At 41.0% G+C, this 20,467-nt stretch overlaps 1 protein-coding gene across 1 annotated transcript in view; it reads right to left on the bottom strand.

Moving 5' to 3' along the window:
* Window positions 1-1,540: 1,540 nt before the first annotated feature.
* ST8SIA2 (ST8 alpha-N-acetyl-neuraminide alpha-2,8-sialyltransferase 2) overlaps window positions 1,541-20,467 on the bottom strand; it is a 213,066-nt gene continuing 194,139 nt past the window's right edge. Inside the window, exons 5-6 of the mRNA XM_066592826.1 lie at window positions 19,707-20,000; window positions 1,541-3,488 (exon numbers count right to left, since the gene is read on the bottom strand). Of these exons, the coding sequence (XP_066448923.1) occupies window positions 3,203-3,488; window positions 19,707-20,000 (580 nt within the window). The 3' untranslated portion in view covers window positions 1,541-3,202. The remainder of the gene's footprint in view (window positions 3,489-19,706; window positions 20,001-20,467) is intronic.

Genomic DNA, 20,467 nt, shown 5'->3' with positions numbered 1-20,467 from the left:
GGATTCTGATTCCAAACTCTGGTTTTGCAGAATGTGGCAATGGAGAGGAAAATCAAAGAACCTTCAACTGGAAATATGTGATAGTTCTCAATGGGCAGCGTTGGATCAAGGTACTTTGATTTTCCTCTGAATTACTACATTGTGCTATTTAATATTTAACCCTGACAATCGCTACTGAAGGCAGATCCAAGTCAGCAGCTCTATCATACTGACATGCCTGCTGGGAATTTGTACCCCTAGCATGACCCAATAAGGGTTTTTACTCTTGTACCGGTGATGCCCTAGGTTGAACTTTGCGCTTCTTTTTGATCAAATTTTGGTTTGACGTATAATGGAAAACTCACTAATATATGCTTTATAGAAGACCTTGTTTACAATGCACTAGGGATGAGCGAACGTGTCCGTTACGGACACATCCGCACCCGGACACCGGCTTTGCCGAACACTGCAGTGTTCGCGCGTAAGTGTCCGGGTGCCGCCGGGGGGCGGAGAGATGCGCGGCGGCGCGGGCGGCAGTAGCGGGGAACAGGGGGGAGCCCTCTCTCTCTCCCTCTCCCCCCCACTCCCCGCCGCACCCCCCCGCGCTGCCACGGCGGCCCCCGAACTTTTTCGCCCGAACACTGAAGTGTTCGCAAAGTTCGGTGTTCGGGCGAAAAAGGGGCGGAGCCGAACGTGTTCGCTCATCTCTACAATGCACCTGTCTCACGACCTAGAGATCAGAAAACACAAGAAAATAGGGTCCACCTCAAAGAATTAGACAATTAAGGAATTCCAATAATGATCATGTTTTTTTTTCTTCCCCTGGATCAACAGTGGAGGGTAATAATCTGAACTGGATGAAAATATGTCTTTTTTCAGCCTAAGGGCTCCCACCCACTAGCGTTTTTTTACTGCGAAATTCGCAGCGTTTTTTTTTTCTGCAGCGGTCTTTGGGCTATGGGAGTTGTAAAGCTAAAATCGCGATTGCGCAAAATCGCGATTTCGCGGTAAATCACGATTTTGCGCGATTTTAGCTTTACAAGTCCCATAGACCCCCTGTAGAAAAAAAAAACGTGCGAATTTCGCAGTGAAAAATAACGCTAGTGGGTGGGAGCCCTAAGGCCTCATTCAGATGAGCGTGGTTTACATGCTGCTGCAGAATGAATTCTGTGGTGAAGGAGCTGCTCCACAGAGCAGACCGTTCACATGTCGTGCTGCAAGCAGAGTGCTCCCATAGGAGCCTGTGGTCAGCACCATGGAGAGCGCCACAGCACGGAGCTGATAGGCAAGTCGGCACTCGCTATCCTATCTTTTTTACCAGCTCAGTGTGAGCGCTTCCCTAGCAACCAATATTGCTATAGAAGCACGGTTTACACGCTGCTGTAACAGTGTGTAAACCACGCTCGTCTGAACGAAGCCTTACAAACTATGTTACTATGTAATAATGATTAGGTGATGAGAACACAAGGTAAAAGGTGTTCTGACCCCAATAATATACATCAGAATAATATACTTCACGCAATTCATAAGTACACAAAATAATATAACAAGCACAATATGCTTTGTTTTACGGTCTTTAAATTTATTTATTCATGAAACCATCCATGGTCAACAGTATGTATGGTTCTGGACCTTACAAAACCAGAATAAGGCCAATGTAGTCCTTGCATCATGAAGAATTATAATACTTTTACACTGAATACTTAGCAGAACAGAACTTTCTCTGGCGCTCATTGTTATGAGATGGAATAAGTGGTTTGTCTGTAACATGCACCTGAAGCTTCTTCGGATAACACCCTCCTTTTTGTTTCTTCATCAATTAAGACGTATTTCCCCAGAGCTCAAATAATATAAGCACTGTGTTAATTAACCAGATGAAATCCTGAGAGTAAATGAGCGTTCTGTTGCCACTTCATTGTAAAATTGTGTAATTTTTATTAGCCAAAACATTTCCAAGCTGTTTTTATTTCCATTCAAGATGAAGTCTTTTGGCCCAGGAGGTTTTGCAGAAGATACGATTTCAGTGCCTTAGTCTGCTTTACTTTCCTAGAAACATTGACAGCATTGACCACAAATAACCTTGAATCACACATATTACAAAACACCTCTTGCTACCCATCTCCACAATAAAGTAACGGACTGAACCAGATCATTGATGTAACTAACCATGATCAACGACCATTCGAAGACAAAAAAGCAGAACGTATTACAGATCTTTTCAAAGTCAATAGTGTTTTATGACATTATCTAGAATTTATACTTGATTTGGCTACACTGGACCTCAAACACGGAACACTTGGACTGGTGTAAGTATCACTCATGTTATTATAATCAGTTCTTCAGAAGGTTCAACTCACTGTATAAATGACTCCAAAGTTTGACTACCAGAATGATGTGTTCTAAGAGAAATACTCAGACCTCACGGGACGTTTGGCTGTCACCTATCTTTCTATGAACAATGTGACAATTATAACATAGTAGAATGTGCTATTTCCTGACTCGTGAACATTATCTGTTTTTGTACACATCAAAATACAGCCACGTATGCATTTATATAAAGCCTGTATAGTTTCTACTCCAAATGCGAATATTACGAGGTCATTGCACATCTGATCATCTTCTTTGATACAAACAGCTGAATTATAGTTATAGGCACAAACCAGTACTTGCTGAAGGCAGTACCAGAAACATATGAGGCTCCTATCTCATTGCGACAAACTTTGAAAAACTACCTTAGGACATTATTAGCACAGTGTACTTCATAAACAGGAATAGTGCTGTAATTTGGTTACACCTGCCAAATTGTAAGAAGTGCGTGCCGTTTTCTCGCTCAAGAAAGACCATTATAGTCAACAGCATTTCCACAAATTGTAGGAGGAAGAAGTAAATCATATTACAGACAATCTTTATGTATAGTAATAGCACCATATTCCTCCTCCTATAAGTCGGGGTTTGTGTTGTGTTACTACTACTACTCTTCCACTGTAAGAAGGCAAGTATCAGCATAAATCGTGTGCTCCACCATTCTCTGACAGACTTCGAGCTAGAAGTGTCTAGTTGTCCTATACACTTTAGCTCACTGAAGGATTATTCTTTTTCCGTTTCTGTACTTAAAGCCAACAATACTGTTACAACTCAATAAAATCTTGACAATTGTTACTGACGTCCTCCTATCGTTGTCCAACTGATTCTTTTTTTACGAAGGAAAGCGCTTTGTAAGATGCTATGTTGCTGATTCGCATTTACCGACTGTAAGTTTTAAAGCCCCCTGTATATGGAGATTTTTCAAGGCCTTAAATTCCTGTGGCATGGCATGTGGACCAGCCTGCGATGTGTATCCATATTTAAGGCTGTCATAGTAGTGATATTTCACAGGGTCCTGGTGTAGATCTCGAGAGAAAGGCCAAAAGCCGTATAAGTCAATTCTGTTACAGAAGCGAGTAGCCAACGTGTACATTAGAATTCCTGTAGTAGGTCTTTTGATGTGCACCTTGTTGGTCAACCAGTACCTGGAAGAGATAAAAGACAAAGTTGTGTAATTGTTTTACTGTTATAGTGTAATTCTCTATTCATATTTCCAAAAACTTCAGTTTCATTATACTATACATAAAATTATCATTTTCATGAAAAAAAACAATTTTTGTGTTTTTTTTTTATTACGGAATAGGCTTCTTCCCAGGTTCATGAACTTGAAAAAGTGCTCATTCTGAGCACGAAATGTGTCATTTGTGCAGTGCTCCCTGATAGTTCCCTGATAGCAATTCCGTTATGGCCACACTGCTACTATGTAACGAGCTGAAATTGATGATGTCACCATGGTCATTGTGGTCAGACGGGGAAAGCACAGAAATATTCCCAGGTGCAGTCATATTTGCAAGAAAAGAGGAATATATCTGGCCATATGGATGTCCTTTGGGTAGAAAAAGGAGTGTGTCAAGTCATAAAAGTGTGAAATAAAACAATTATGTAAATGCTATGGAAATAAAGCACTTTAGTCGAGAACCTCTGAGCCAAGATGTTGTGCATTTTAAGTACAAAATAATAAAATTGAGGATTATTTGTTACCCAACTTCCTTGGTGCCATATAATTTACTGCCGAATGTACATTATTAGGACATTATTTTATTTATGACAGGATTTCCACATATGCCTCCAGGCACTGACTTTATTAACCTATACAACCTCCTCTTTCCTATTTAAAGCAACATTAGGTATGACATTTTAACAGCTACCACTCTTAAATGGCCTGTCAGCAGAATAAACCAAGAATAATAGATCGGTAGGGATCTGCCACCTTAACCCCCTGCCGATCAGCTGTTTGCTAGGTCGGTGTGCTCGTTTATTGAACTGATTTCGGTAGGAAGCAGATAGCTCCGTTTCCACTGTAGTGGCCAGGCTTGGTATTACAGGCCAAGTTCCCATTCATTTCAGTGGGAACTTTGCCTGCAATACCAAGCTTCGCCACTGCAGTGAGAATGGATCTATCTGCTTACAGCAGAAATCAGCTCAGTGCTAAAGTACACAGGCCCAGCAAACAGCTGATTAGTGGGGGTCCCTGCAATAGACCCCTGTTGATCTACTATTGATGACCTATCCTGTTGATAGGCCATCAATAGTTTACAACTGGACAGCCCCATTAAATATACAATAGCTTGGTGTGATATATTTTACTAACATTTAGCAAAGGTCGTAGCATATAAAAGAACAAGCAGTGCCTTCAATAGGATCTGGTTCAAAGCAGTATTTTAAACATTTAATAGAAACAGTGGAAATCAATTAAGCTGCAGGCTCGACTTTCTTTATAACTCCCATGGAGTTCAATAGAAAGGACTACAGGCATGCCCCTTCTCCATGAAAATGTATGGATAACGGAATAGGGGTTGTCAGTGGATATAAAATGAAAATGCAGAAAGTTTGATATCTAACACTTCTTTCCAGCGCAAATCCTTAATATATTGTTACACTTTACAAGATTATAGGTAGAAGGCTGAGCTGAGATCAACACTTTGTTACTCTGATTATTGTAGTCAATTTTGTTGGTTTTTCCTAAACCCCGCTCTTTTTATATATGAGCTATACAGAGGCGTAACGTGAAGCTTCTGGCAAAATCTGTAACAGGGCCCCCAACTATAATGCTTTATTCATAGTACTAAGGCTCCTGGGCCCGGGTGAAACCACATCCCCTGCACCCCCTATAGTTACGCCCCTGGAGCTTTACATGCTTTGCTATGACGGCCTGATAATCCATTAGCTTCTATTGTATATATGGTTTGATTATAACACCGAACTCTTTAGCCTGTCATGTGTTAATTTATGTGCTTTTACGCCAAATTATATTTTAGGATAACATATGATTTATTTTGTGCTTCAGCTGACTTTCTTTCTAAAGAGTTTCAAGATATCACTGATTATGATCCCCCACATGCACATGTGATCTGCTGCTCCATTCTAATCTATGGGAGATACAGAATGACAGCATTCTCACTTTGCTGTTTCAATATCTCCCATTATGTTGTGCATGTTCAATCACTGCTACATTCAAATAGTCTTCAATACAGAAGTGTAGACAAAAAGGAATGGGAACTGAAGTTTAGTGATCAATAATGGTCCCTATAGTGGAGCTCCAAGCAAATTAACATTTATCACCTACCCTGTGAATAAATTATACTGTTCTTAGATGGATTTCTGATGCTCTCGATGCCTTAATATGGTGTATAATAATATTAATGTTTTAATATTTGAAAACTAATTAATTGTCCACCATGCATATGGCAGTATATACCAAAAGAGTGTCCTTTTGGCATTTCCCAAGAAGGTATGCTTTTAACATAATGAAATACCATAGTAGACAATATGCAGCACAGAAAGCTAATCTGTTTCTACAGATCCCACTTTACAGAAACAGTGCAGCTCATTGTGCTATGCTATTTGTGTAACTTTTTATAACTATGTGTAAATATACAAGGATCTCTCCCATGATCTATTTATACCCAGGACTGCGATGGTAACAAGAGGGCATCCTCTATGTTTAGAAGAAAGCAGATTACATCACCAACACAGAAGGGGGTTCTTTACTGTAAGAGCAGTGAGACTGTGGAACTCTCTGCCTGTGGACATGGGTATGGCAACATTCATAGAGGAGTTTAAGAGTGGACTATATGTCTTTGTAGAGCACTATGATATTACAGGATATAGTCATTAGGTGACCATCGGGATGTTGATCTCAAATGTTGATCAAGGGATTACTCTTGCATGCCAATATGGATTCCGGAAGGAATTTCTTTTCTGCCAAATGAGCTAAATTGGCTTGTTGTTCGTTTTTTGTTTTTTTTTGCCTTCCTCTGGACCAACAAGGAGGGGGGGTTAAACAGGCTGAGCTACATCGACATTGTCTTCATTTGGCCTTTCATACTATGTTACTATGTTCTATGGGAGTTATAGAAACAGCATAGTGCAGGGTGCTCAGCTCCTTCTTCCCTTCAACCATCCCTAGCCACTACCTTAAGGGTAGCTGGGGTGTTTTTGCACCCAAACGCAAGAGAATCCCACAAGTGGGATCAACACCTATCAAACTTGTATGGCATATTCTGTGGATACACCATAAAAATCTGATGTAGCAGTACCCCATTAATATTTAGTTTAGAATTCCTGTTGCTTGATAGGTGATCACTGGGTAATAATTTCAATGCAGCTAACTCATGCAGAATTATCAGTGATTATATCATCTGATTTATGTTGAGTAGTTTTAATAAAGCACACAAATTGCCCCAGGTACCGGTGGCATCCAAATGGTTAAGGTCATATAGTGCTGTTCCTCACAAATATTTAATAATATACTTTCATGCTTCTCTCTTTTTTCTGATTCCCTCTCCTGGTCACCATAGAGACACAAAGTAAGGCTTTCATCTGCTAAAGGAGACCAGTTGCAGACTAGAACAATTAATTAATTTTGCATATTCAAATGAGGATGTTTCAATCCATAAGCATGAACATTCTGCTTGCTTTATTAGGGCACAAAGTGACTGTAAATTTCTTGCAGTGCAATAAGCTTAAAGGATCTCACAAAAATACTGCTGCAATAAGGACACCGTGTGATAACTGGTTGGAAGCTAAGATTAGGAACAAGGTGTTCACTTATCATGATATGTTTCCCAGCTGAAGGACTAATTTCCAGATCTCTGTATTTGTTTAAGGAATTAGAAACATGAGGATTATATACTGACAAAATGAAAATCTGCACTGTAGTATAATTGCATGTTTCCTTCCACCGGCGAAGCCTTTGGAGAATATGGGAACATTAGTAGGTGTATTGTTTTCTTGTTTTGACGAATGCAACAAATTTCAAATGCGTGTTTTCCATATTCATTTGGGAGGTGATATTCTCCGTGACATTCTTCTCATCCTCGGTCTTCAGAGTCCCACCTCTAGGACTTCTCCAGTGCCTCGCCCCTGCTCTGGACTTGGGTACTGCAGTACATTTAACATTTTCCTACTCCACCTCATTCACTATGCTTCTTTCATGGTGGGTATTACTAATATGCTTTGCCTGATTTATTATATTTGTATCTTATGTATCTTATTGTTGTTTAGTAGAGACACCCAACCTGTAACCATGCAAAGCTTTTCATGAGTCTATCAGCTATTTTGGACAGTGTCAGGAATCCTGGACATTTATTTGTCATGGGATTGATGCCTACAGCCCCACTGTATCCAGTTTGGATTTATAGTCTGTATCGCATTTGCAGATCATAAGTTTTGTAAATGAATTTGCTGCATTGCATCTCAAAATTGCTATATAGTTCCAATTTAAAGGGGTAGTCTGATTAAAGCAAACCCAGTTTAAACAGAAGTTAGTTGCTCTGCCTTAAAACCCTGGTTGTTACCACTACAGGGTACATATGGCATTACATGGCAGACATTGAAATGAATGTAACAGATTTTCAACCCAGTTCTGTTGGGTCAGGCAACACTCGTTGAGTAAAGTCTAGAATTGTGGATTTCCCTAAAAGACTTCCATATGCCCTAACATGTAAATATATGAAAATACTAGGGACACTGTGAACTAAATATGTACAGGATGATTCAAAAAGAATGGTGCAAAAATAAAGCTGATTTATTCATACATGAATTGTTATTTGTATAGCACCAACTTATCCTGCAGCACTTTCAAGCAATTTATTTATTACCCCCCACCAAGCTGGACCTTGGAAGGATTAGTCAACCTTGAGCCAGCTACCTGAACCAGTGAGGATTAAACTTACAATCTTCAGGTTGTGAGCGAGAGCTTAGGCCTGCATTTCTGCTGCCTTAGCACTCTGGGCTATGTGGGGCTCTATTGACATACAACATACATGTTTTAATGCACCTTACAGATGTTTGATGGGGGCGCCATTGGTGACGACCTAAAACAACTCATGCTGTAGTGGAATCGATAACACAAGATATGCCAGTATGCAGCTGTCAGGGAACTGGGGTCCAGGAAACTGGGAGTGCCTGAAATACCCACAACCCCTGTCCCTTCCTACTTGCCCCCCTAGGCTAGGCCCTAGGGTGACAACTGGGCAACAGTCCCTAGCCTCGCTAGGGATGCAGGGCAGAAGTCAGACTTACAGGCAAAACAAAGTACACATGAACACAAAGGCAGGTCAGGCAATCCAGGTCGGCAACTGGAGAATACGTAGAACAAACGGGGCCAGGCAAGGCAAAGTCAGGTCCGAAGCAAGAGGGTCAAAGTCCGGGAATCCAATCCAATAATGTGGGTGTAGCCTGGAGACAAACATACACTGGCACTTGCTGGAGGAAACTGAGATGTTTATAAGCTGTCAGAATTCCTGACCCGGCAGGTGATTGGGGCAGAGAGCCTGACAGCAGCAGGAACCAATAACAGGCTGCAGGAAAGAAACACCCCCAGGCACCTGCAACAATAGGCAGAGATAGAGCAGCGCACCTGGGTGTCATGGCAACGGGATGTGGCATGGGATGGCACCTGCCGTGTCCCTAGCAACCCGGCTAGCAAGCGGAGCGCGCGGCCGGTGGCCAGGGGAGGTTACCAAGACCGGGGCTCACATGTGCTGCACCCCTGCAGCCTGAGTAATAGGACTGGCGGTGCGGGCATGGAGACCCCGAGAGCTGCCGGTCCTGACAGCAACAGGGCAGAACTGGTCTACCGACTTGACATCTGCCGTTCCATCAATCTTTAAGGTGCATTAAAAACGTGAAGCGTTCTTCTATCTTTTCATGTCTTTCTGACTGTTGTTTGTCATTCCATGCATGAATAAATTGCCTTTACTTTTGCACAATTTTTTATCACCTTGTATTAATGTGTAGATGGAGAAGTACTTCCCATACAAAGGTGCTCAAAAAGGACCAGAAAATCATAATTCTACATTTTTAGTCCCTTTTTAACAGCCAGTGCAAATCTTATACTAGTTTACCCTTTAATCTCGTTATGTGTTCACCTTTCCGGACTTTCACTACAGTTATGATTTCTATGAAGAATAATGTAATTTCTTGAACTTCTGCATAACATCTGTTTTTAAACTATAAAGCTGGGCAAACAGTCACAAAAGCTAACATCGTTTAACTGAGTAGAAAATAGTTGAGCTGGCACTACACTGGTATGTGAGGAACTGATTGGGGATATTAGGATATTTTAGGAAATGAAGAGTTTTGGCATAGTAAACCTCATTATTTCACAACAGCTGTGTCAGCCTCCTACAGAAAAATGGCTACGTCTACGTCTTTGTTATCATCTATAAATTACCCATCATTAAGAACCTGTCAAAGAGCATATGTATGAGGTGGCATTTTATCTTTAGCAAATTTATATTAAACTTGCCCAAGGCTTAGAGTAACACTGATTAAGCCAAATTATTGCCACCTGCCACCTTCTGGGTCTGTGTGGCTTCATAAGAATTGGAAGGGCACGCGTTCTACTTTGCAAGCCGGCAAAGAATTGTTGACAATTTCCGGACTTGGCGTCCTGAGCTGACACGCACGTACAAGATGCAGCGGTTACCCCGGTGACAAGTGACCATGCTAGAGCACTGACCTATTAAAATAAATATTTAATAAGCAATCATTCAGAGATCAAATGTGTCATGCTCATGGTGTGCACCACGCAGGGAATTAGACAAGAACTATTTATGTTTTGCAGGGAATTACAGATAACACAATTACAGATAACAAGATCAGGACACTGTCTGAATCAGTTCATAACAAGTAGGACATTGCTGTTTGCAAAGAAATTAACACTTACTGAACATGACAGGTTCACTGCCTAAAATACATGGCCAAATGATATCAAGGCTGTCAAGAAATACAATGAAGTACAAGAATTCTTGGCTGAAAGTAGACTAAATGCAGGCTCCTCTACTTAACAACTCTGCTATAGAGATTTAAAGGTAGTTAATGAAATGTGGCTTTCATGCAAGTTTAGCATTGTCTTAGTTCCATCATATGGTCAGTAAAACTATTGCTAGCTACATTCAAATATCTGCTATAAAAATGACCTTCCTTAACCAGATTCACATATTATTCTGAATAATCGTGCTCCATATGGCATACTCCTGCAAAACCTGATTTACCTAAAAACTGCCGTTGTAGAACATTTTCTATTGCTTGAGTCTTGATCATGACTGAAGCCTGTGCTGGGCCACATATACATATTATGAAATAAATTGGAAAAACCATTCCTGGATTTAGCTTTAACCTTTAGGGATTCCAGTGCTGACCCGAATAAAAGAGGAGTCCTTAAGATTGAACGGGCTGCTCTACGAAGTAAGTGTTGTCGACTTCCTATCTAATATTGGTTGTTACTTTGCATATTACATACCCACCCGGAGCGTGGGAATTTTTTCTTTTAATTAGTACTTGTTCATACGACCCAGGTTGACCTGGGCTCTCCCTGTAGATCCAGGCACCCTATACCTAGGATTATATTCAAAGCACCTTTGAACCGATGGTGTGGGCACCTGTCAACTGATGGGCGCTCCACACCAGGTGAGCCTGTTCTAATTCCTATAAATATATATATTTATTTATCATTATTTCCATTGTTTGGATCACTATCTGTACATACAAGTGGAAGAACCTTGGAATGAAAGCTTACAGTATATATCATACTTTAAGGAAATGTTCAAGAGCACCAGCTTTTTTTAAAGAGGTAAATTCTAAGGTTCTTTTCAAAATGTTTGAGTCTTCCGTCTTTGGAATTTATCAAGAGGATTTCAAACATACACCTCTGCAAGATACCTCTCATGTATGCCCCTGCATAGGCATACAGTGTCATATGTAGTCCATAGTCATCCATGTTAAAGAAAAAGCATACTACGTAGCATTTTTTTTTCGGTAGGATGCATCGACATTAAAAAAAAGCAGAGTTGACGGCAGTACAAAGTTAAACTAATGTATACTAGCTTGAAGAATGTCCTTTGGCCTCCATCATGTCAATGAGCGTTTTAGATGTGATTAATGTATGCACCAAGCACCTTCCCAGCTCATACACCGAGTGTGAACTGCAGCTTAGATGGGTTCTAAAACTAAAACCAAAATTTATAATGATGCAAAAAATTAAAAATTTCTTTAGTCTGAAGATGGGCCAATCAATCGACATTACCCCCTACCCTACAGCCTCTACGCTCCTCAGGGACTTGGGAAAAACATGGTGTCAAAAGGAAAAAATAAGAAACGCATGTCAAATGCATCTAAGTAGCAAGATAGACAGGATGCATATGACAAATCACTGGTTTATCTACTTTCCAAAGCAAAAGGCACACAAGAGCTGTTATCATTAATGCCTGTCTTTGCAAGGAAGATTAAACATTTTCATGTATGGTTTGTACAGAAAGTACCTCATTAAATCAGTCACCACATATCCAAATACCTTAACTCATGCTGCTTGACACTTATCCTTTTCTCTTATAATGAAAGACAGATTATAGCTAGAGTTTTAATAGGAAACGAGGGACGGTTCACTGAATCCTTCAATTACTAACTGTAATACAAAGAACTGTCCAAGGCTTGGCCACTCTGCTCTCTTCTGCGAGCAGGTGCACAGGTAGATAAGCCAATCACAACTATTTGGCGAAATAGGTCCCAGCCAGGGGCATATCATATCATATGGAGACCTTGCTTAGTGTGCCAGAGATGAGTTAAGTAAATAATTGACTGTGACAGCAAAGAATGAAAACAGGAAGGCAAGCAGCTGCTATGGAGTAAATTTAATTCAATTACAATGAAAAGGGCTAAAATGGACTAGCCCTACAGGCCGGTAGGCTGCAGATAGGCCTCCAAAGTGTTATGTATATCAATAGATCAATTATTAATGGCAACATTCAAAAATAATTGATGAGTTTCCTTGCATAGTTATTTGAAGGAACATAATGAAATTGTCTGCATTACGCATGGCAAAACTAGACAAGCAGTCAACAGTCAACTTGAAGCATTTCATTTTAGTCGACAGCAAGGAAAGATAACTAGATAAATATGGAATATACTTCAAATAGATATAATAGACTCATTGTAAAAAAAATCCATCCCCTAGAAGGAGTTGTCATTTTGCTACAAAACTTGGCACGTAGTTACATGTCAGGCAGCTATACAAATGATTAGAGTTGTAGTCTAATTAGCTGAATGGTCTTGTTACATAAGTTCCACCCTCGGCCCATAAAAAGGCTCTCAGAGGCTGTGTTCAGTGAACCTCTTTTTCCACTTGTGTAGAGCTTGTTGGCCACTAGACATGACCCTACGATGCAATTGAAGATATTTCGCTTAGTAAAAAGAGTTTGAGATGCTGCATATTACTGGGATACAAGAAGCCAGATGGTCGATTCAACGAATTGCCTGCCACCTGGGCCATTCTAACTAGATTGTTAGGTGGTGTTGGGAGCAGTGGATGCATGAGGGCACACACACAAGGCTCAGAATGCCCTCAATAGACGAACAGTAGAGAGTATTGTTTGATCGTTCAACAAGCATGAGCAACTGCAACTGTTTCATTGTCTGCCACACAGAGACAGGTGACACCATTGTTACGGGCTCCAGTGTCTCTCAGAACCATTTCCAGGTGCTTGGATGAAGGACATCTGGTCTTATGGTGCCCATTACATGTATTGCCTTTGTCACTCACCCACCATTGTCTCTGTTTGCAGTGAATGATGAAATTGGACTGCTACAGAGTTGAACTGGGTTGTATTCAGGGATGAATCCGAGTTAGTTTGGGCAATGATGATGGCCTTGTTTATATTTGGAGACCTAGGGCTGACCTCCTCAATCTTGCCTTTACTATGGAGCAGCATACTGTCCCCAATGTTGGTGTGATTGTTTGAGGGTCATCGTATACAACAGTTGGTCACCCCTAGTAGTGGTACGAAGGACAATGACAGTTTTGCAGTATGTTCAGGACATCCTGCAGTCATATGTGTTGTCTCTCATGGCAGGGCTCCCAAGAGGCATCTACCAGCAGGATAATGCTTGGCTGCACACACAAGGGTGTCACAGGAATGCCTCCCCAACATTGTCACACTTCCATGGCCCTCACGATCAGCAGATTTGTCGCCTATAGAACATGTATAGGACCATCTGGAAAGCCAAATTTGACAGCCTACAGGTTTGCATGATCTAGAGGCTCAGTTAGAGTAAGTATGGACTGACATGACACAGAATGTCATATGGAATTTGAATGCCTCTATACATGCCTGTATCACATATTGCATTCAAGTTAGAGGCTGTACAACAGGGTACTAGAGCTTCCACAGCCACCGTATCACATCTTGCATTCAAGCTTGAGGCTGTACAACAGGGTACTAGAGCTTCCATGGTTGCCGTATCACATCTTGCATCCAAGCTAGAGTCTGTACAACAGGGTACTAGAGCCTCTATGCCCGCCTGTATTACATCTTGCATCCAAGCTAGAGGCAGTACAAAAGGGCACTAGAGCTTCTATGCCTGCCCGTATCACATCCTGTATCCAAGCTAAAGGAGGTACAACAAGGTACTAGAGCCTCAATACCCGTCTGTATCACATCTAATATCCAAGCTAGAGGTGGTACAACGGGGTACTAGAGCCTCCATGCCCACCTGTATCACATCTTGCATCCAAGCTAGAGGCAATACAACAGGGTACTAGAGCCTCTATGCCCCCCGTATCACATCTTGTATCCAAGCTAGAGGCGGTACAACAAGGTACCAGAGCCTCCATGCCCATCCATATCACATCTTGCATCCACGCTAGAGGTGGTACAACAGGGTACTAGAGCCTCCATGCCTGCCTGTATCACATCTTGCATCCAAGCTAGAGGCGGTACAACAGGATACTAGAGCCTCCATGCCCGCCTGTATCACATCTTGTATCCAAGCTAGAGGCGGTAAAACAGGGTGCTAGAGCCTCCTTTCAAGTGTTCAGTTTTCTGCAATAAATTATACTTTTGCTTCAGTATTGTAATCATTTATATCCATGTTACAATCACACATAGAAAGTTTCATTTGACTGTGACAACTCCTTCTAGGTGCTTGAGTTCTTTTGACAATGAGTGTATAGTTAACTAGCAATCATCATGTGCAAAGTGAATGATTATGATTGTATGTTCAGTATAAAAAAAGAATAATTAAAATAATGGTTAAATTGAATATGCTTGTGGCTATATTAACCCTAAAGAAGTTTTCTGGGACTAAAGTATTGATGACCCATCCTTAGGCTGGGTCATCCATAGATGATTGGTGGGGCTCAACTGCGCAGGATCTCTACTAATAAGAGCCCTTTCACACGATGATCTCTTGGGTGCAGATACCTGACAGGTTGTCCCAGCGACAACTGTTCCAGTCCACTTATACAGGAATTAGCTGTGTTTTAAGACCAAGAGTCATTTATTTTGGTTTCCTCAAGTCATCATTGAGATATTATCTACTGGGGTCATGGCTCAAAACGTATATGTTGCTTGGTCAGCGCAGGTTTTAGCACTGGGTGCGATCACTTATGAGTTATGTTGAAGGATATGTCTTATAGCAATCAGTGAAGCCACAGACTTAATCCAAATTATATATTTCAGTTAAAGTTAAAACATTATTCTGTTCATGTTCCCCAATACATAAGTGCACGGTGACCACAGTATAATTTGATTTCCACTTCAAATGGTCAATGTTAAAGAAAAACTCATGTACCTTTTTTCAGGGTCGATTAGACCTTAATACTACATTTATGTGCTTCTTCACATTACTATAAAACACTGCTTTCTAAAGTCTACTGAGCAAGCAATTATCCTCCAGGAAAGCGTCCAAAAGTAAATTGTTGACCTAAATGAAATTTTTAGAAAGGAACTATAAAGGAAAAGGAACTGTGGTCACTTAGCACCGCTCAAAAAATAATATAGTGACACCAGGGAATTTAAAAAGGTGCAACAGAGTTGCTGAAGATTTCTGGAAATTAAAAGGAAGATGTCACCAGAAAAAAAAAAAAAATCACATTTTTGCGTTACACATATTGTTAAAGAATTTCGGGTGATTTTTTATTTTTACTCACAATTGGTATTTTAAAAAATCCTAAACTCCTGCATTTTTCACAGTGACAATACAGACTAAATAATAGTTTGTCACTTCCTGATCTGTAAAGAAAACTTTGAAGCAGACATCTCACTAACATCACAGGCAGGATTACACTGAGAGGTAACACCTCTATGTAGGTAACACCTCTATGTAGATAAATCAGGATCCACCATTCACAAGAGGTGGTACATTAGGACTGTCTACTCCCCTTTCTGCAAAATTAATTGGGAATGCCCCATGAAGCTGCTGTAAAGCAGACCTCTAAATACTCTAAATGCTGTTAAAGGAGATGTCCCGAGGCAGCAAGTGGGGTTATACACTTCTGTATGGCCATAATAATGCACTTTGTAATATACATTGTGCATTAATTATGAGCCATACAGAAGTTATAAAAAGTTTTATACTTACCTGTTCCGTTGCTGGCGTCCTCGTTCCCATGGAGCCGACTAATTTTCGGCCTCCGATGGCCAAATTAGCCGCGCTTGCGCAGTCCGGGTCTTCTGTAGTCTTCTATGGAGCCGCTCGTGCCAGAGAGCGGCTCCGTGTAGCTCCGCCCCGTCACGTGCCGATTCCAGCCAATCAGGAGGCTGGAATCGGCAGTGGACCGCACAGAAGAGCTGCGGTCCACGAAGGCAGAGGATCCCGGCGGCCATCTTCAGCAGGTGAGTATGAAGACGCCGGACCGCCGGGATTCAGGTAAGCGCTGTGCGGGTGGGTTTTTTAACCCCTGCATCGGGGTTGTCTCGCGCCGAACGGGGGGGGGGTTTAAAAAAAAAAAAACCCGTTTCGGCGCGGGACATCTCCTTTAAGTGTAGCTCAGGCAAGATGGCCGGCCCAAAATATCAGAAAATGAACAGATTAGAAAAATAGAAAAGGTTTCTCCATCTGCCATTAGTTATTAAAGAAAATATAGGTGACCTCTGTGTTACAGCGGCCCTGACAGCATGCGCCCGCTCAGCTGATCGGTTGGCATCCAGAACAACGGACCCCGGCCGATCAACTATGGATAACCTATCCTGATGATAGGTCATCAATAGTATTTCACTGGAAAACTCCTTTAAGAAGAGCACCTAGAAGGTGTATGTAGACCTTATAAGTATTATGAACCATTGGCTATTTTGTATAAAATAGAAACAATACTTTGCACACGTCCAATTCTGACTTTATTGAAAATAACATGAATTAAATCAATTATATTAATGACAGAGGATATTTGGTTACCAGCGCTATATAGTGTCAAGCTCATGTTTACTGCTGAGATTCACTTCTCTTGCACTATAGAATCATTGGAAATGCATTTCACATTTTGGCACCTATTTTCTTTCGTGAAGAAGAATTAGAACTACTTAGCAAATGTGTAGCTCTGATTTCCTTTGTCAAGAAGGATATTGTACATGTTCTATTCTGGTGCTGAGTGGTATTATTTCCTTGACATGCTCTCTACTCCCATGCTGAGCTATAGCAGGTGCATCGAAAAACCTTGATCTGTATTTTTCGTCTTGACAGTAAAGACTAATATGTGACACACGTTATGACCGGTTCAGCTTCCTGGAGATAAGTCTAGGAGATTCAGTGACCCAATTATGAAAACAACCGACTTTCAACAGTGCATTGCACCGCACACAGTAGAGCGCTCTCCTGACGGAAGGCCACAGTGAATACTGTTATCTGCAGGAGATACAGCTGAGGCCACAGTGCTGGGATTAGAAATGTGCCTGTTTAAAAGGAGCTTATTATGGCAGAAAAGCTACAGAGATGAAGGAATGCTGGTTACAGTCATAAGATCTCAACCTTATTTTTCTTTCGACCCTTTATTTATTTATTTTTTTACAGGTACTAAAATAAATAGCTTTCGCTTTGTACAGAGCTAATAACTCAATTAATGGTCTTCTTGTTCCTGTTGATGAATGCATTTAGTTATTTTTCAAAGAAATGCACAAAAATCAAACAATTGCTGACCTGTAGAGTTGGCACTAAAGCCATTGAATTCTACAATATCCCAACCCACGGACTTTATTTTGCAAACTCTATACTTAGAGCAATTTATGTGACCTGTTCATAATGTTTCAGCATTTATCTGCGTGCAACCTATACTCCAGTTTATTTACAGTCTAACTGATTCAGTTCCATTATCGCTTGTGTACCTGCAGGGAAATGTGGTCTAAATGGTGTACTTATTTCCAATAACATTAGTTTTCTTTGAAGACCCAAGACATACATTAGAAGGATTTAGTGAGAAATGCAGTCACTACTACAGCCAAAAACATTTAGTATATGTGTGGAAGGGGACAAGGCTTTGTACATGAGTACAAATGGTAAGAGAATATGCTGTCAACGTGTATCCACTGAATCGGGATTATAATATAGCAAGTATGAATCAATGTGATTCTCTCACATTCAGACTTTGTGGTTTCTTCCATGAGTTTGGTTATAATCAAAATATGGAAAATGAATAGTAATTACTGATAATAGATGTGTTTCACTTAAAGGGCTTGTAACAGAATCACAAGTTATCCCCTATCCACAGGAATCACAAGTTATCCCCTATCCACAGGAATTACAAGTCATCCCCTATCCACAGGATAGGGGATAACTTGCTGATCGGTATGGGTCTCAACCCTAGGACCTCCACTGATCCCGAGAAGAGTTGTTCCATGTCCCCCTCTGCCTGTCACTGTGGGATTGTCAGAATAGATGAAATGCTGGCCGAGCATGCGCAGCCAAAGCTCCATTTATTTCAATGGCGCCGAAGAAAAGACCCCAGCTACACTCAACAAGAATCCTGCGGTCCAGCGATTATTTTTATGCTGACTAAACGTCAGCAATAACGAGAAGTGAACGAATAGTGGTTTCTTTTTGCATTTACACTGCACGATTATCACTCAATTCAGTTCGTTTGAATGCATTTTTAGCAATAATTGTCCCGTGTAAATGGCCCATATGTCCACAGTGAAAAGGACAGGAAACACAAGACCCTCGTTCTTGGGATCAGTGGGCGGTCTAAGCGGAAAGACCCCCACCGATCAGCAAGTTATTCCTTATCTTATGGATAGGGGATAACTTGTGATTTTGGTACAACCCCTTTAAAGTGGTTATCCAAAGTTTTAAACTTACTTGCTAGCCACATGATAGAGAATACATGTCTGATCGGTAAGGCTCCAACCACTGGGAGCCCCATTGATCATTAGAATGGGAGTCCTGTGTCCGTACATACAAAAATTGAGCAGTGGTTAAATGGGACTGCCAAAGAGAAGCAGAGCACAGGGCTTGGCAATCTTTAGCAGTCCAATAGAGATGAATGGGGTGGCAGCATGCTTGCTCAACTGCTGCACCGTTCTTTTGTTTTCATGATCAGTAAGGGTCCCAACAGTCGAGCCCCTACTGCTCAGATGCTTATCCCCTATTCTGTGAATTGAACATAAGAGTAAAACTTGCAGCAAGCCCTTTAATTGCAACGACACTGTCCTATTAGGAAATCTGGATATTACAAAGGGTGGTACCTTGCTCAGGAACCCCCTCTATTAACCATAGCTACCCATTAAGTTGAATAGGCACCATGCAGCAGATACGGTATGTGCAGATATCTACAGCTTTCCCCACTGATCATCTACAGCTGGTCCTCATTAGAGAAGGGGTTGTCTAGACGGTCCAACTCCTTTAATGTTACCCTTTAGGCCCCCTTCAGATATATCGTAATCACTGTGAGCATTCTGCAACGTAAGACCGGCAGCAATTACGCTGGAAAACTGCAGTTGCCAAATCCAGACCTAAATGGTGCGGATTTGGCCCCAGTGTTTGAAGCAGGCCTGCTACGACAGTTAACCCTTGTATTTCAAGGTTGAATACATTTGGACCTCATTAGGCTAAATAGCCATTTAAATCGGGGCGTGTTTGCCACTGTGCGCAAATGAACATGGCCTGTGTGTGCAAAAAGTACATTCGAATACACAGATACGTGCGCAAATCAACCTAGTTCATAACGTAAATATGTTGCGCCGAAGCATGTGCATTTAGAATACGCTCGTGTGAAGGAGCCCTTAATGTTAACAATTACTTTCAAGATAGTTTTTTTGTATTGTGAGGTTTGTCTGTGCTGCGTGTGATATTACAACCTACAGAATGAACCGCGAGAGAAACAATCAACATTACAGAACTACACAAACTTTGACCGCTTGTAGGAAACTTACCCTCTGACAGCATGGAGGAGTCGTAGAGAAGGGTACGCTGTGTGTACATTAATGTGATGTTTTATAATAAGGTCATTAACCCATTCCACTCGCTCCTCTCCTCCTTTAGCCATGAATGCTGGAATCCATAAGATGCTTTCATTCAAGCTTTTCAAACGCTGCAAAAATTTGTCCTTCCAAGTGTCATTCACAAGGTCCTCAAATGCACGTTGCACCACAGAAGGGTTCATAGTTACCAAATGCGTCTTAATACCCACATCTCTTGCATATTCTTCAACTGGTGCCAAATTACATCTATAAAAAGAATGATAGAAATAAAAATAATATAAAACCCAATGGGTCAAATACAGCAGGGCTGACTGCACCTCAACTAAGTAAATGCAATGTAGCCTTATTGGGAAATCACAAATGACACAAGACAAGACCCTTTTACTCTTTTTAAGTCTGATCATGCTAATATTGTTCTTTCATGTCTACTGCTTTAAAATATGTTGAAACCCTTTCTAAAATAAAATAGGAGAAAGATAGGGCTAGGCTCCAAACTATTACTGTTTACCAGTGATATAGCATGAATTGTAGCAATGTAATTAATGAAAATATTAAAAAATAACAAGAATGCTGCAATTTGTAGAATCGCTGAATTAATGGAAGGGGCTGGATATTTACAGATATATGCTTTATAATGACTACTCATAGAATGATAGAGTTGGAAGGGACCTCCAGGGTCATCGGGGCCAACCCACTGCTCAGTGCAGGATTCA

This window comes from Eleutherodactylus coqui, chromosome 2 (assembly GCF_035609145.1).
Source record: "Eleutherodactylus coqui strain aEleCoq1 chromosome 2, aEleCoq1.hap1, whole genome shotgun sequence".
Classification (NCBI taxonomy): Eukaryota; Metazoa; Chordata; class Amphibia; order Anura; family Eleutherodactylidae; genus Eleutherodactylus; species Eleutherodactylus coqui.
This window is presented reverse-complemented; position numbering and strand designations above follow the sequence as displayed.